The sequence below is a fragment of the Sinocyclocheilus grahami genome, unplaced genomic scaffold (genome assembly GCF_001515645.1).
Source record: "Sinocyclocheilus grahami isolate Dianchi unplaced genomic scaffold, SAMN03320097.WGS_v1.1 scaffold4.1, whole genome shotgun sequence".
NCBI classification, from domain to species: domain Eukaryota; kingdom Metazoa; phylum Chordata; class Actinopteri; order Cypriniformes; family Cyprinidae; genus Sinocyclocheilus; species Sinocyclocheilus grahami.
Window position 1 is genome coordinate 825306 of NW_015505183.1, and position 17298 is coordinate 842603.

At 37.8% G+C, this 17298-nt stretch overlaps 2 protein-coding genes across 5 annotated transcripts in view; both read right to left on the reverse strand.

The window, feature by feature from the left end:
* Positions 1-7661, reverse strand: part of LOC107582406 (HEAT repeat-containing protein 5A) — a 34896-nt gene extending 27235 nt beyond the window's left edge. For 2 of the 3 annotated variants that reach the window (XM_016268262.1, XM_016268245.1), the window contains exons 1-9: positions 7551-7661; positions 5519-5727; positions 5058-5269; positions 4849-4957; positions 2985-3134; positions 1959-2130; positions 1551-1708; positions 1009-1258; positions 768-923 (exon numbers count right to left, since the gene is read on the reverse strand). In XM_016268262.1, the coding sequence (XP_016123748.1) occupies positions 768-923; positions 1009-1258; positions 1551-1708; positions 1959-2130; positions 2985-3134; positions 4849-4957; positions 5058-5269; positions 5519-5644 (1333 nt within the window). In that variant the 5' untranslated portion in view covers positions 5645-5727; positions 7551-7661. Of the gene's footprint in view, positions 1-767; positions 924-1008; positions 1259-1550; positions 1709-1958; positions 2131-2984; positions 3135-4848; positions 4958-5057; positions 5270-5518; positions 5728-6266; positions 6305-7550 lie in introns of all 3 variants that reach the window. The other variant, XM_016268254.1, reaches the window with a different exon arrangement.
* A 584-nt stretch (positions 7662-8245) lies between these two features.
* Positions 8246-17298, reverse strand: part of LOC107582423 (mis18-binding protein 1-like) — a 13194-nt gene continuing 4141 nt past the window's right edge. Inside the window, exons 1-18 of one of the 2 annotated variants that reach the window (XM_016268273.1) lie at positions 15045-15126; positions 14001-14656; positions 13824-13922; positions 13604-13708; positions 12927-13201; positions 12704-12777; positions 12388-12509; positions 12216-12306; positions 12025-12128; positions 11596-11768; positions 11391-11466; positions 10270-11308; positions 9905-10074; positions 9635-9774; positions 9350-9492; positions 9103-9181; positions 8923-8974; positions 8246-8823 (exon numbers count right to left, since the gene is read on the reverse strand). In XM_016268273.1, the coding sequence (XP_016123759.1) occupies positions 8717-8823; positions 8923-8974; positions 9103-9181; positions 9350-9492; positions 9635-9774; positions 9905-10074; positions 10270-11308; positions 11391-11466; positions 11596-11768; positions 12025-12128; positions 12216-12306; positions 12388-12509; positions 12704-12777; positions 12927-13201; positions 13604-13708; positions 13824-13922; positions 14001-14592 (3441 nt within the window). In that variant the 5' untranslated portion in view covers positions 14593-14656; positions 15045-15126 and the 3' untranslated portion in view covers positions 8246-8716. Of the gene's footprint in view, positions 8824-8922; positions 8975-9102; positions 9182-9349; positions 9493-9634; positions 9775-9904; positions 10075-10269; positions 11309-11390; positions 11467-11595; positions 11769-12024; positions 12129-12215; positions 12307-12387; positions 12510-12703; positions 12778-12926; positions 13202-13603; positions 13709-13823; positions 13923-14000; positions 14657-15044; positions 15127-17298 lie in introns of those variants that run through there. The other variant, XM_016268280.1, reaches the window with a different exon arrangement.

The following is a 17298-nucleotide window of genomic DNA, read 5'->3' on the forward strand; positions in this document are numbered from 1 at the left end:
TTAGGCATCATTTGTACCTTTTTACAAAGGTGTGTTTGAACTAAGAATCTGATGTTTCCCTCAGGGGTAGATCTGCTGAATATGCGAATGGTTCCATAACTTCATATTCTTATTTCTCTTCTCTTTACTGCGTTAAGCTTTAACCCTTTCCTATACAAACTGTGTGTGTGTGTGTGTGTGTGTGTGTGTATATGTGTGTGTTACACCAGTTTAAGTGTTTATGTGTATGTTAGACCAGTTTAAGTGTTTATGTAGTTAATAAAGCCTTACTTATATCACATTTGACGTTGTTCATTGTTTGCTCATAACTGGAGTCACTTAATCATGCAGATTTATGCTACAAGCTCTTTGTAGAATTGTACAGTAAGAAAGTTATTTCCCTTAACCAGGAAATTAACGTTCTTAGAATTGACAGACAGTTTACCCTGAGAGGTCAGCTAAATATCTACAGCGGATCTAAATATTTATAATTAATTATAACTAGTTATGATTAATTATTCATATTTCCCATGAGCTGATTTGCTACAGGTACAAAACATAAAACAAACAAACAAAACAAGTAAATAAAAATAAATAATTTTTGTCAAATAAATGGGCATTTTTGTCATTACATTTTAAATATCTGGGGCATTTTTCATCACCACATGCCACTAATGCATGTAAAAAGAGGTGCTTAACTGTATACACCCTCCATAGAGTATCTAAACATCCTTTGAATATGTTTAATGGGGTGCCCAGAGTTTGTTGGTTAAAAATGCATGACAAACCTATGCTGGTGTCCTGCAGCAGTGGGGCGGCAGTGGAGCTCAAGTCCTGTAGCAGACTGCCCAGCTCTAGGAGGGCACATACCAGCACATGCTGACTAGCTGCGACATCCGCAGGGCTCACACGTGTCTCCATGTTCCCCTCATGAAGAGCTGCGTCTGACAGAAACACAGGATACATTTAAAAAATTACAACTCAATATCCAATAAAACCTAAATATTCGCCCTCGGTCGAGTTTCTTACCCACAACCCTCTTCTGTTTGCTGATCAGTTGACAGATCTCTTTGGCAGCTGCGATTTGGGCCTTCTCCCCCAGCAAAGTGCCAAGAGTGGCCCGCAGTATGAAGGAGACACAACAGCGGCAGGAGACAGCATCTGCGGGGTACTGCGTCGCCCGTGCGTGAGACACCCACACCATGAGAAGAGAAACAAGACAGGAGAAATGATTCTCCAGCCACGCGCCACCCAGAATGGACACAAACACCACACATGTCTGTTTAAGAGAGAGAACAAGTGGTATTCATGTTAAATTACTAAACTGAAATGGATCAAATAAAATAACATAAAATAAATGCATTTTAAAAATAACTTCCATGTAGAAGAACTTTTTTCTGCATAACAGATAACTGATACATAAAGGGAGAAAATATATATTTTTTCTGATATTATATAACCTTCATTTGTTCTTTTTTTTTTTTTTTACCCTAGACATAAAGCCAGTCATGCTGTGACTCAAAACACAAACATTCGGATCACAAGGGAAGGACTGTAGGAGGGTGAGCGACCTGTGTGATGCCCACGCGCACGTCTCTGCTGACTGAGCTGGTCCCTTTCAACATGTCTCCACCGGCCCGCAGGAAGCCGGCTCCACCCCGCAGGAAGCCAGAACTCAGCAGCTCCATCACCTCCTCTAAGGAGTTGCGCTTGGAGCCTGGCCTCGGAGCTGAGAGCAAAGCCACAGGAACAGGGGAGGAAGAATGAAAAGAAGAGAAGCGTGAGAGAGAGTGTGAGGGGATAAATGATAGAACAGATTAATCGAGTGGGAGAGGAAAGATGAGCATTACATTTGATGAAAAGAAAAGCAGTGGGTGACAAAGGAGAGGAGGGCACGATTTTCACAATCTCCATGGGTAAATGATCAGCTCAGTGTCCTCTAAGGATGTTACTGAGATTACTGAATAAAATCCACCCACCTATGACCTGTCTGGGCTCCAGTACCGATGCTAATAAAGTGCCAAGTAGTTTTGAGATGGCGACTCGGACATCATAGTTTGAGCCTTCGAAGGCCCGGAAACAAAGAGTGGCCACATTCTCCAGCTCTGTGGACCACAGGAAGACAGCTTCTCTCTGGAGCTCCAGAAGACACTATCAAAATAATAAACTAATTAACTTCACAACTTCATAGTAATTCAGGGCAAACTGGAATAAAAAAAAAAAAATCTTTATTTTAACTTGACAAAAACATTATAGTTATTATAACATCATTATTGGGTAGTATTTGTCCTTGAGTTGATTTGAGGATTTGTTTTTAACCTTTATGTTATTTTTTCTAACCATATAATTCACACAACACCCTGTCCTTTTATATGAAATAATTTTTACAACCCATAGATTGAAACAGAATATAGAATATCAATATAATAAAATATATCCACTGCAAAAAAAATCCACTGGGGATTACAGTAATATTTTAATTATTCAGGGGAATTCTTGTCACTTCTCATCACTACCAAGAAACACCATACTCCAGAACGCACTACCAAAAAATAACAATGATGATAATACAAATAAAAATAATAATTCACTTCACAAATTGATAGTGATACTGGGAAAACTTGAACAAAAACTAAAACCATTATTTTGAATTAGCTTTTTTGGGGGGATAACTGAAGAAATTATATTAATATTGTAATATTTGCTATTAAATGGAAGAAAAATAATTGTTTACACTACTTCCTCCATAGCTAGAAATACTACAATAACATTTAGGATATTTTAATTATATTGTGATATTGTGAGAATATTATAATGTAATAAGAATTGTGGTTGATATAAACATCTGTTAAAAATAAATAAAATACAAAGTGTATTTTTCTTCAGTCAACTGTGAACATGACCCTATTTCTGTCAATAAGTAATACATGTTTGACAAACATACATACGAGTATTAAATTTGACATATGATTTGTAACTGAGGCATGTGGTTGAGTGTCCAATACCTTTGTGGCAGCACAGCGCACAGCCATGGAGCGATCGGTGAGACATGTGCGAGCAGCTTTATAGATGTCTCTGTGACAGGATACGGCACTCACACCTAAACCCTTCAGAATCCTCTCAATACACAACATGATCTCACAGCGGCCCTGAGACTGGACAAAATAACACATAAGCACACATTTATAAAAGCTACCGTCTTCTGGAATATAAAAATATCTCTATCCCATTTTTCAAAAGTGCCCATCCCTAGTTCTGTGTGATATTTTGGTTTCCATAAACGACTCGGGCCCCTCCTTCAATGTAAGTCTATTTAGCCTGTTTTATAGTCTGACAGTTAATGGAATTTCTTAGAAAAGTAATAGCATGTCTAAAAAAAAAAAAGTGCACATTGATGTTTAATACTTAAGCTTAGAGTTTTGTCTAAAGCTTTAACCTTTATTATAATAAATATAAATTATTGCCTTAGAAATACCATTAAACACACACTACCATTTAAACAACCAGGCTCAGTGCTTTTTTTTTATTTTTTTTAAAAGAAATTTAAAGTGACAGTTAAGATTTTCACACGGTTACAAAATAATCTATTTGAAATAAATGCTATTCTTTTTAACTTTTCATTCAACAAAGAATCTTGAGAAAAAATATCACAATTTCCACTATTGAACTGATGGTAAAATTACCAACATTATTAACTGTCTTGAAATTTACTTTGAAAGCTGAAGCTGCGATTATGGTAAGGGGCAATAAGCCATTTCCGACGCGTGCTTGTGGTGTTCGGCCAATCACAATGCACTGGGTCAGCTGGCCAATCAGAGCAGACTGCGCTTGTCAAAGGAGGGGGCTTTGTTGAAAATGATGCGTTTGAGAGAGGCGGGGCATAGAGGACCTACAATAATGTACAGTATTTGAAAAATAATGTGGTTTTTGAACATTATTCTGTCAACATATTCTGTTACACCAAATACACAAAATAATGATCTTTAAAATAGCATCATATGACCCCTTTAAGCAATACAACTGTTTTCAACAATGATGGTAAGATAATAATTAATGTTTCTTCAAATCAGCATTTTAGAATGACTTCTAAAGGATCATGTGACGCTTAAGACTGGAGTCAAAGTTGCCATAACTGAATAAATTACATTTTCAAATATATTCAAATAGAAAAAGAGTCATTTTAATTTGTAATGTATTTCCTAATATTACTGGTTTTACTGTATTTTCGATTTTTTTAAAAATGCAGCCTTGGTGAGCATAACGGGCTTCTTTCAAAAACATTAAAGTCCACATGAAACAGAAGTTGTGATTGTCCTTTCTTCCCTATTGTGACGTATATCCAAGTGAAACAGCTTCTCGAACAACAACAACAACAAAAAAAATAAGGCGGGACTTGATTTGACCATCGGACATTGATTGGATCACTGGATCACTGTCATTTGCTATTGCTGTGATATCATGTGAATGACGGGTTGCTGGAGGAGTGAGATTATCGTCCTATGTCATCAGAGAAGAGAAGAGATGAGATGTCGTTGCAAGGGGAAGTGGAAGTTGATTAAAGATTATGAGGGCATATGAATAAAAAAAATGAAGATGTGCAATCATAAGAATTTTCAAGGACTTTAAAAAAAATGTCCTGACCCCAAAACTTTCAACGGTAGTGTATTTCATCTGCTAATTGACAAGTCCCAAGCATTTTGTGATGGTCAACATAAAAAATACTGCATGTGATGATTCAAAACACCTGAATCACCTGTTTGATCTCAAAACTATTGGTCAAAAAAGGCATGATTTTTCACAGTAAAGTACAGTCACATCTCTGTGTTTGGCTGAACTGTAAATCACATTCTGGTGTGCTGTCACACATACCTCTGCGCTCTTCATTGCTTTCAGAAGGTTTGCCATAGTCTCTTTAAACGAGCTGATGAGTAGTCGACCCAGTTGCTCATACAGCACACCCAAACAGGCCACAGCTGCCCTGTAGGGAGCAATAAGTAAACTCACTGGCAGAGGATCAAGCTGAAGCCCATCTGCAGCGCGTGATGCATGCATATAGGGTGCAGATTTATGACACTCACAGTCGTGTAGGCAGGAAGCTGGGTGAGTCATCCTTGCTGCGGATGATGTCATTGCAGCGGTCCACAGTGAGGCTGGATGTGAGGGAGTCGCCCACTCGGTACACCAGCGCCAGACATTGTGCCAGCAGCAATCGCGTCGGGGGGCCCGGAGAACTCGTCAGTACCGCCGTCAGCTGCTCCACCAGGCGCTTCTGGTTCTGTTTCACATCGGCCTGCCACACAAATACATGCCGACTTTCTGTTTAATTGCGGTTTCTTGGCACTTCACCAATAAGAAACAGACAGACACATCACTAGTTCATTCCAGGCTGAGAGACAGCCGGTGGAAAGGCAGACAAATAATCAGGGAGTCTGTTCAAAGAGGCTTGCTTGTGTTTGTGTTCGAGCGAGAGAGAGAGAGAGAGGCATACAGAAGTGTTTCTTCTCAAACAGAGAGCTTATTGTCAGCGCCCTCAACTCACCCGGTCTGTGGCAGGGAGTAGTTTCTTGAGGAAACGCAGCCACTCGATGACAAACTTAGCCCTCTGGTGCTCCTGTAGCTGATTGCAGGCTTCCTCGTTCAGCAATAAACTATGAGCCTGCTCCATTTTCCTGTCTCTTCTCCCTCTCCAGCTTTTCACCTGAAACCTCGACCGCAGCACCACTCACATTCCAGACACCTTCATCCTCCCTGAAATAAACCACAAGTTTACAACTGGGGTTTTCACAAGAGGTCCGTGGAAAAGTTTACAGAAAAACAGTGTTTAAAACAAAAAAAGTGAAAATAAATAAATAATAAAAATAAATATACAAGTAAACGAATAAACAATATTTTCTGGGGTTTTTAGTTAAAGTTTTAGTATGTCTATTTAGTTTTGTACATTTTTACTTTAGTTTTTGCTCTTTTAGTACATCAAGTTAAACTAAATGAAAAAGAAAAATGTTGCTGTGGCAAATAGCTGAAATAAAATAAATTTAAGGATTAATTTATTTCAGTAAATGTTTATTTTCTTTCAAGTAATGATCATTTTAAATGGTTTTAGTTAACTATAACAACCCTGTACAGCACTATGTTGAGTAGGGAAAATTTTTTATTAATATAATGTAATAGAAACTACATTTTCAAATAACATTTTGCACATACTTATAATATGTATTTTTCACAGTACAGATAGGGTCTTAATACATGAGAATATATAGCTGCCTTTTAACTTTTAGGATGGGGGGTACCTTGCACAAGGACGATCACATTCAGGAGTGTGTGCCATCTAAAGGATTGAAAACCCCTAGTTTCATAAGATAGCCACAAAGGATACACCAAAGATGTTGTAAAAAGGAACTGATGCAATTCATTTGACTCTACATATCTGCATTTACTGATAAGGACTTTACTACATGTCCGGTTTCATAACTTCTACATTTAATCTGAATGTGCAAAAGTGTGTAAACATGCCAGTTAAATGGTTTATTATAAAAAGCACATCCCTTCTTCCAAAAGTACCTTGTAAAGCAGGGGTGCCCAACCCTGTTCCTGGAGATCTACCTTCCTGCAGAGTTCAGTTCCAACCCTGATCAAACACACCTGTCTGTAATTATCAAGTGCTCCTTCAGATCCTAATTAGTTGGTTCAGTTGTGTTTGATCAGGGTTGGATCTGAACTCTTCAGGAAGGTACAGGTAGATCTCCAGGAAACCTGTTGTAAAGTTATATGTCGCCGCTATGAATTATACATTGCGTCCAGAGTCTGCGCAGTCTGGAAAGAAACCAGCAGATCATGCAACTAAAAGAAGACCTTAAATGGATCTCAACTTTTAAACCAGATTAAGGAGGGTGAGATACGGACATCAAAGTGCCTGTCAGGGGAACAAAAAGGATGGGATAGGGAAATTATTTTAGGTTTGTTGGATTGTCCATGAGGAGTCAAACAGGCTGTCTGGAATAAGACCCCTTACTTTCCTTACAGGTTTATTAAGTTGCAAGGGAATTGCTCATGTGAATTTGGTTCGTTATATTCAGTTTGAATGTGAATTTAACCTGCATATTTATTATTATTATTATAAAGCTGATTGTGAAAGTGTTTTGTTTTATGCTAACGTTACTCTATTACCCTGTAGCTTTCTAATCAAATTAAAAAAAAAAAAATCCAACAAATCAGTTTGAGCACTGGATAAATAAATGAACAGAGATGTTTTCATAAACAAGTCTTCACAGTGGGTTTGTTTTCTTGATGGAGATGACTCCAGGCTAAATGAACAGGACTCCCGGCTAAACCGATTTGCTGCCAACTTCACACAAAGATAGTCATCCTCTAACATTTATTTTTAACTAAACATTCGCCACAAAGTAAAACATACATGTAATTGTCAGTGATTTAGTAAGTGTTAGGTGTTTTAGCCTAACGCTAGCGTTTATCCAATGCTAACCAATTCTCTGACATGCTAGCAAGATCAATCTTTAAAAGCAGCGATTTACTTATCTTTAAAATAAAAATACCGTGCGGAAAATGTGCATTACCTGCTAAATCCATTAACTGTAATGTCGGGGGAGAGATGTGAAAGGTATATCCCTATTCAAGTCGACTGTTTGTGTGTAATTCCTCAAAGACTGCTTGCATGAAAGTGCGAGTCAAACTGTGAAGAGCAGTCACGTTAAAGAGAACATGAACGGGAGTGACCGCTAGAGGGACAAACACATTACTAGTTCAAACCAGACTGTAAAACGGTCTAAAAACTACACGGCTGTCTACCTAGACAACTTTTTTTTGGTTACTATATCAACCTACTGAGACTACACTTATCTGCATTACAGAATAGCTGCCTACCTGTACAGCATTTTTGGCCAGTATATAGCCACCTACCTAGGCAACATTTATGGGCATTCCAACAACCACAAGCACTGTTATTCCCTTCAAGTTACATTTACAGAATCAAAAACAGCTTTATAAATACATTCTATAGTTCAGAGAGAGAGGGTGGAACAAGAGTATGTAAAAGGGTTTGGTGCATGAAAACCTATATTGATAGTTTAAGTGTAGTTAGGGATAAAAAGATGAAAATATAAAGGCGTTCATTGTTAATATGCTTTTACACAGCATTTCAAAAGCAGCAGAAAACAAAAAGACCAAAAAACATATTTCTAAAGAACATGACAAAGAAAGGCACAGCATACTTGACTAAAACTGGTGGACAAAAATGAAGTTTAAACAGTTTTATTTGTTCATACATTGTTTTTGCTTATATATTTATTTACAATATAATCAAATAAAATAATCTAAAATGTTGCCTTTTCAACTTTTCACATCAGATTATTCAGAACTTTTCTTTTGCCTTTATATTGAGTTGTGTTTATGCTTTCATTAGAATTTTATGGTATGACATCCACAGATTATGACCTCCAAATAAAAAAAAAATAAAAAAATATAAATATATATACAACCCACTGATAAGCACTGCATTGTAGAAGAACTAGCTCAACAAGGCAAATTAAAAATCTTCATTTGAGATGTTTTGTAAGCTAAAGCTAGCAAACATTTCATGAGCACTGGTGTTTGACATACCAAAACACACTTAAAAACAACTGGAAAAGTAGAAGCTAAAATACTGTAAAACAATGTGATTAACAGCACTGAAACGAACTGACTTAAGATACATTTTACAAATGCTAAACTATGATAGTGAAACTCAGCAGTATTCCATAAAATAATCATCCTCCTCATCACTGTCATCAGCTCTGGATGGGATATCTTTATCTGACAGCATATTCCACACCACAAAGTCATCATCTTCAGCTGTTGAAAACACAGGGGGGGGGGGCATTAATAAACAACACATTTTTCAACTCAATACACTGTAGCATGTTTGATTTACCAAAAATTGAACGTGCATACCAACACATCTCTTTAGAGTCTTCTTGACTACTGGAGTCGGTGTAAGCTTGTCCTACACAAGAAGAATATTGTATCATCATATTAACGGGAAAAAACAGAGCATGTTCCTATAAATAAATAAAACAGTTGGATCACTTATGGGAACAACATTAAAGATAAGTAGGATTTTGAGACTGTTACTATTGGTGCTGCCTTTTTGCCCCGTTTCCGTCCCTTCTGGTTCTTCTGAAGATGGAAAATGTACTTGTCCATGTTATTCCTTAAAATAAACAAAATATATATATAATGAATTACTGGTTTATTATACAAAGACCCAAATTAGACATCTGCATTTTTGAAAAATTTCTAAAATGAGGCATTAAGCCTGATGAGTGCACTCAGCATCCGCCCACTAAATATAGCTTTGGCATTCGAGATGAAAGCGTACTTGTTGATGGATCCCAGCATTCCTGGGCTGATGTGCAGACACTGAGGGGTTTTAGCAGCAGTAGAAATGCTAGAACTTGGCGTCTGGGGGTTCTGAAGCAGGCTGAAATCTTCATCATCTCCGTTTGCAGCGAATACAGGCAACTACAGAAGATGTCAGGTTAGATATTCTTAGGGTACAGACAAGATCTGGTATCACTGAGACGGGGCTTTATCAAGTCTATGTGCAGTACACGAGGAATCTAGTTCAGTGCATCTGGCTCTAAATCAATCAACAATTAGTTACCTTGATTTGCTTATTGTGCATTGGTGAGTTAGCAAACACATCGTCATGGTCATCTTTTGGCATGTGGTCCAAGAAATGCCTCATCTGCTGTCTCCTTTTAAGTGTTCCAGTTTTAGCAGTTATTTCAATTATTTCCTTTCCTGTGAGGAAAAAGCAAGATCAGACTTTTTTTTTTTCCATTTTCAAATGCATGAATTTGCATTTGAAAACTTTCACAATCTGTAAAAACGGTCATATAACCCTTGAAATTATACAGTAAAGTATAGGAACCTGGCTCCTCAGTTGCTGCTGGTTTTTTCTGTGCTATTTTTCTGGGTCTTTTGTTGGTCTTCTGATTGGAATTATACTGTTCCTGACACTCTTCAGCCGAACGAGTGCCAACAATATACGCAACGTTTGCCCAGTAACCGCTCTTGTGCTTAGGTAATGAGTTGACAGCCCTGTCCAGGGAAATAAACAGTGCTATCATGATCTGTCTACATTTTATGCATCCAAAGGAATGGCATGAATTTGTAAAATAATGGAATTTCTTACAACCACTTTTTTCCTATCCTGTGAAAAACCAAGTAAACTTAAATCCCAAATTTAAAAATAAATAAATAAAATTGATATTGGCATTCAAGATTAAAGCTTACTCGTGTAGTTTTTGTAGCTCTTCTTCCATCCATTTTCCATCTAATAGCTCATCTTCATGCTTATTGCTGTTTTCTGTATGTGGCTTTTTGCTTCTAGTGTTTGCTTTTCCTGTTTCAGATTTCTTTGATCTTCTGTTATTTGAAACAGCATGTTGAACACTTTCCTCATCCTCTGAGTGCTCAGAATGCATGTCCTCTGAGGACGCAAGGTGTCCATTGGTTTTAGGTTCAGATTTTGCTTTCCTTTGTCTTGATCTCTTCAACAATAATGTGGTCTTCTTGTCATGTCGCCTTCTCTCTTCGTCATTATCATCATCTGTGGGAAAATCAACAGAATCTCCTACCAAAACATCATCTGAATTTCTCTGCGAGACCTTTTTTGGTCTAAGTGAACCTCTCACTGAGTCCTGTTCATTTTGTTCCTTATGACTGGTAGAATCTTGCACCACAGACGTCTCAGCTTTATGAGGTTTTGTTAGCTGTTTATGGTCTGTGGACCCTCTTCCTCTTCGCCTTTTTAGAGGGTCTGGAGATGCAAATGAGCTGTTAGAGTCAGTAGAGTATTGGGCTCTGGAGTTTATGCGAGCGCTTCGGCGTAAGGAACTGTTGTCGTGTGGCATGGATTGTGGTTCACCCTGAATTAGCTTTTTTGAATTGCTGTTGCTCTTTGTCTTCGGATCATTCTCAAAGCCTGATTCCTGTTCTTCATATGACACTGTTCCCTCCCTAGCTGAGAAATGACCATTCACTGAATCAACCTTTGTGTTCTCCATCATTTCTGACTCTGAGTCCATAGCATTTTCCTCTCTTCCTGACTGCTGTTTTCTCAGAGAGGCTCTTTGAGGTCGACTAGCTATTTGTTTCACTGCATGACCCGAGCTTGAGCTACGGGCCATAACCAGGGGTCCTTTCTGAGCTCTTGAAGGTTTATTCAGTGTTGTGCTCTGAGATTGGGCTTTTCTTTGGGGTTTGGAACGCCGTTTGATCCTCCTTATTGGCACTGACAGCTCATCTTCACTGCTAGATGTTTTACGCCTCCCTTTTGTAAAACAAATAAATGTTAAAATTTGAATGAAAAAACAAATGCACTTTAAAAACAAACATACGTTATCAATGCACACCTCTTCCGAGAGTTTTGAGCCTGGATAATTGTTCCTCTGTGATTTGTGACGTTGCCATAATTACTGGTTTCTTTGGCTGGAAAGAAAAATAACATAAAATTTAAGAAATGGCCCACCTGCACCATAACAATATTAAAAAAAACCTGTAAATGCCATTAGAGATCAAAGACAATGTTTGCAGTGCTGAATGAAATGAGAAGAGTACCGTGGACAGCAATGAGGTAGAGTAGTCCCCATGGATAGTGACATTCATGTCAGAATCCATAACAATCCTCCCTCCTTTCCAGTATTCCAATGGTGGTTTGATGAGTCGGCCACTGCGGGAAACTTTTGCATTGCCCTGCTGAATGTTGCCAGTGGGCGTGATGGAAATGAGAGCTATACCGCAAACAAAATCAATATATTAGCGTCACCATTTCAAACCTATGGGGAATGGGGATGAGCATAGTTTAAACCAAATATTTGAACTGGGATTCCAAAAATTCTCGATAACGAAACCAATAAAATATAAACACAGCTAGACAATAAATTAATAAGTTAATTATGATTGATTCAGTAATAAATCATTCAGACAAATTTGTGAACCGTCTAACTGATATAAATGTCACCTTTACTGTTGAAATGATATACTCACATGCTATATTGCCCTGATGTCTGGATGTTGAGTTTTTAGAGGCCTGTTGGTTTTTAGCTTTGGAAGGTTTCACACTGCTGTTGTCCTTCTGACTTTTCTGCGGTCTAAAACAAGAATAGGCAAATTAGTTTAGTTAAAGAGTTTATTTTTATAATTTGATAAACAGCATAAACAGAGTTGAGGAAACTTACCTCATATGACCACTCAAAAACTGATCCAGGTACTCCTTCCACATTTTTGGAAACCCAAAAAGAAACTTCTTCAAAAACCATGATGGAAACGCTGTAAGGGTCGAAACAAAATTGTCAAATGAAATAAACACAATCAAAGTAATGCAACCTGATTTAAAAAGCATTTTCTTACATGAATTGGGATGTTTGGCCATTTTCCCAATGAGGACATAGGTTCTGCCAGATGACGTCTTGAGAACATTGCTTGAGATTCTTTCAATGATAAAACTGCTGTGCCAAGGTATCATAGTATCTCTGGATGTATCAAACAAAAGCATTTTAGAGCCACATAAATGCTTCATGGAGGATTAATGAAAAAGCATAACGCTGTAACATAATACATTGTACATTATATTATAGTGCAGACACTACGACAATTCTTTATGGTATTAAAAAAAAAATCACACAAACTAAACTAATCGGAAGAAAGCAGGAAGCAAATATCTTACATGCGAATACCGTCAACCACAAGGTCTTTGTTGAGCAGTTTCAAAACCCAGTCTCTTAAATGAATCCTCCTCACCTAAAAGACAAAAACAATGTACTAACTACAAATGCTGAAATACAGATCCCAATTACAAAATATAAAACCACCAAATCACATTTTTGCATTTTGTTTTGGCAACGATTTTAAAAACCATTAAGAAACAAATGCTAAATGTTTTAACTTACATTGGTTTCTTCATATAGAGTTATGTCTGCTTGTTTAGCTTGTTGTTTTGACTGAAACACAGACGCTGTCTTTCGTGGGATCAACACCCGAGGAGAGAGCTGCAGGAGAGGATCATCCAGTAGATTATGAGGAGGCTGAGGGAGTCCAGGGACCACTTCTGTGCACTCCGACTGACCAAACGGATCAGACTCAGGACTACTGGACGTGTCTATTTGGAGCTCTTCCTCATTGTCCCTTTCTACTGCAATGCTCCTCTCACCAAATACAACACCACCTGCAATTAAATTACACAGAGTTAATGTGTTATGATCAATGCCATATTGTTCTTTGCATGATAGCTACTTTTGCATAATTATTTAGATTATAGTAAGTCTGTAACCCAATTTTAGGTAAAAATCTGAATAATACTTATTGCCAATTATGTTTTCACGCACACAGAATTTGTCGTGGTGACAGAAGAAGCTTCCAGTGCACATATGTTCATATATATAAAACACAATAGACAAATGAGAACTAACTCAAGAGTTATGCAATTCGGTCTGGTTTTGCAAAAACCATCATCATAAACAGAGCATCAGTATATGGTCATTAAAACAGGATTCATATCCAGACATAATACTTTATTCTAAACCACTGTAATTTTATGAATAATACAGAGTGAAATTAAAAATTATACCTTTATTTCTGATGTCCTTTGAACCAGTGACATAGGTGATGGGTTTCCGCTGAAGCTGGGCTAACATCTCATCAGGAACCATCTTGTTCAACAGCACATGAGGCTCTTGAGTAAACAAATACATACAGATTTTTATAAATTAATCAGGTCGCACTGAATATAACTGCCCTAAAATGCCAAACAACAGCAATTACTAAAACAAATAACATTCAAATCATACGTAGGTTTCTGTTATAAAGATTCTCTGTCATTTGCTTTCGCCTTTCTTTCATCTCTGATAACATCTCCCCAGGTATTTTCTCAAGTAAAACATAGGGCTCTAGAAAAAGAAAAGGGATATTAGTAGAATTAATTTCCATCAATATGTATGACATCTGAAAAAAAATGGAGAACTAACCAATAAATGACTCTGACTCCGTATTAAAGGTTTCATGTTGTCTTCCAGGCACTTTATGAAGATTGATGGAATGGCCATCCTGTGGTAAGTCCATTTCTCCAACTTGTGCATCTCCTCTCGGTGACTGTGGAGGTGAGAGGGCTAACACATATGTCTCCTGGTTGGCGTTACTCTTTTGAGAGTACTGGGTTACAGGGTTCGAGGGGACACTGTCGCACATCTCTTGATTGCTTACATGATCAGAGGCTGCCCCATGCCCTGCAGAATTTTGTATCTGAACTTTTGCCTTCATTCTTGCAAAAATCTTTGCCGGCGTCTCGCTGCACCTCTTCAGCATCAGGACCGCTTTGTCTTGAGGGGCGACCTCCGCCGTAGCATTGATGCTGCTGAGCTCACATGGGATATTTGGGCTATTTGCTTCAGCATTCTGTGCAGTGGAGTTCATCACCAACACATTTCGGTTTGAGATCTTTCTGCCTGATCCAGTTGCCCAATTGTGAGCTACTTGAGGTACGGTTTTCACTGGTGTGATCATGTCACCAGGCTTAGGGTCTTCAGGAGCTATGAAATAGTCTTGCAGTGGATAATACATTGTTGTATTAGAAGTCAGACTAAATGTTTTCAGCCCCACAGTGGTCCATGTTCTCCTCAAAATCCTATAAGATGCAAAGGGGAAAATGTAATTAACAAAATAAGCTAAACAGGGGAGATTGATTAATCTATAGACTGTCTTTCGTCTATAAAATTGGACGCTTTCTATAAAAAAAATCAGTCACAGGATTTGTATTAATATGACTCGCAACATCAGTAATAAAAAAACACATCTTAATCGATTTAAACCATGAACACTTCTCTAAATCCAGCGTTAGACTGGCTGTAAAATACAAAAGTTAAAACGAAAGTAACCCCGTGCACACTTATCCGTCGACTTATCCCGTGTAAAATGATCGATTACATATCAGTGAGTGAAAGTTCCAACATAATATATATATAGTTGATTGAGTGACATTGGGGCCTATTTTTCCTAAAAACCGACTCACTTACCATATAAACTCGTTTGAATTTTCCCGGATAAAGCGCGGCTAACAAAAAAAAAACCGCTGCTAACGTCTCGCGTCGCGTAAGGACTGCGTCACTTCCGTCAATGACGCAGGAAGTGAGTGGTTCATTTCAGTGAATCGGTTCTTCGGACAGTTCATTTCAAAGAATTTGCTTTAAACAATTCTGTAAATACAGACATGTTAGAGAAGTTAAAAGACACCTCTTTAATCATATTTCGGATATGACATGTCTACTTCCATAGGAGTAACACTATTTTTCCGATATTCAAGCTTTTCAATATGAGTGATTCTTTCAGAATGGTTTTGTGAACCGGTTCAATTGTTACTTGAAAAGATCCGACTCAAAAGGCAAGGCAAGTTTATTTATATAGCACATTTCATACACAATGGTAATTCAAAGTGCTTTACATAAAAGATATTAAAATAACCATGAAAAATAAAAACTTTTCAAATAAACTAAAATTTATTTTAAATATATTAAAACAGTTAAGAATAGAAAAAGATTATACATAAAATACAGTACAATCAGTTCAGACGTTGCACAGTGCTCATTCACTAAATGCACAGCTAAACATATGAGTTTTGAGTCTGGATTTAAATGTGGCTAATGTTTTAGCACATCTGATCTCTTCTGGAAGCTGATTCCAGCTGCGGGTGGCATAATAACTAAAAACAGATTCCCCTTGTTTTGTGTGAACCCTTGGCATTTCTAACTGACTTCATCCTAATGATCTGAGTGGTCTGTTAGGCTTATATTCAGTGAGCATATCTGCAATGTATTTAGGTCCTAGGCCATTGAGTGATTTATAAATGAGTAAAAGTACTTTAAAATCAATCCTAAAAGCTGCAGCTGTCTAATGGTCTTCTTGGGAAGGCCGGTGAGAAGACCATTACAGTAGTCCACCCTGCTGGTGATAAAGGCATGAACAAGTTTCTCCAAGTCTTGACTGGAAACAAAACAGCTAATTCTTGCAATGTTTTTGAGATGATAGTATGCTGTTTTAGTTACTGCTTTGACATGACTACTGAAACTACGGTCTGACTCCAGAATCACACCAAGATTCTTGACTTGATTTTTAGTTGTTTGACCCCTAGAGTCAAGGTATGCATTCACCTTGAGAACTTCATCTTTGTTTCTAAATGCAATGACTTCAGTTTTCTCCTTGTTTAGCTGAAGAAAGTTTTGGCTCATCCAACTGCAGAGGGAGTCAGTGGGGCTGTAGTCATTTGGAGATAAGGCTAGGTAAATCTGGGTGTAAATCTGGGTATCATCTGCATAGCTGTGATAGGCGATTTGGTTCTTTCTCATTATTTGACTTAGTGGGAGCATGTACAGTCTAAACAAGAGCGGTGCAAGAACTGATCCTTGTGGGACTCCGCATTTCATGGACGTCCACTTAGACTTATGCTCTCCTATACTCACATAATAACCTCTCCCTTCTAAGTATGACCTGAACCATTTGATTACAATCCCAGAAAGCCCGACCCAGTTTTCCAGTCTCTCTAGTAGTATGTTATGATCAACAGTGTCAAACGCAGCACTGATATTTTGCCAAAATCAGAATTTAAGCGAATATAATTTATTATCTTTATGAGTGCTGTCTCTGTGCTGTGATGCGGTTGGAAACCAGATTGAAAATTGTCCAGGTATCCATTTGAGTTTATGTAGTAGTTAAGCTGATTAAAAACAACCTTTTCAATAATCTTGCCTATGAAAGGTAGATTTGATATTGGTCTGTAGTTACTCAATATGGTGTTATCAAGATTGCTCTTTTTCAGGAGGGGCTTAACAACTGCAGTTTTCAGGGAGTTTTGAAAAGTCCCAGAGAGAAGTGAGGCGTTCACCACTTCTAAGAGATCTGCTTCTAAACAGTTTAACACACTTTTGAAAAAGATGTGGGAAGTGTGTCAAGGTCGCAAGTTGATGATTTAAGGTGCTGTACTATTTCTTCCAAAATTTTGCTATCAACTGCTTCAAAAACAGACATAGTAACTGCTTTTTGAAATTGCGGTCAAATCTGTCTGACCTCTGCATAACTTGAGGATGTGCTAATCGGCTTTCTAACATTACTGATTTTCTCAGAAAAGAAGGAAGCAAACTCATTGCATTTGCTGTCGGAGAGCATTTCACTGCCAATCTGACTTGGGGTGTTTGTCAGTCTCTCAACAGTAGCAAAAAGAGTGCGAGTGTTGTTTAAGTTACTGTTTATAAGGTTTGAGAAGAATGACTGTCTAGC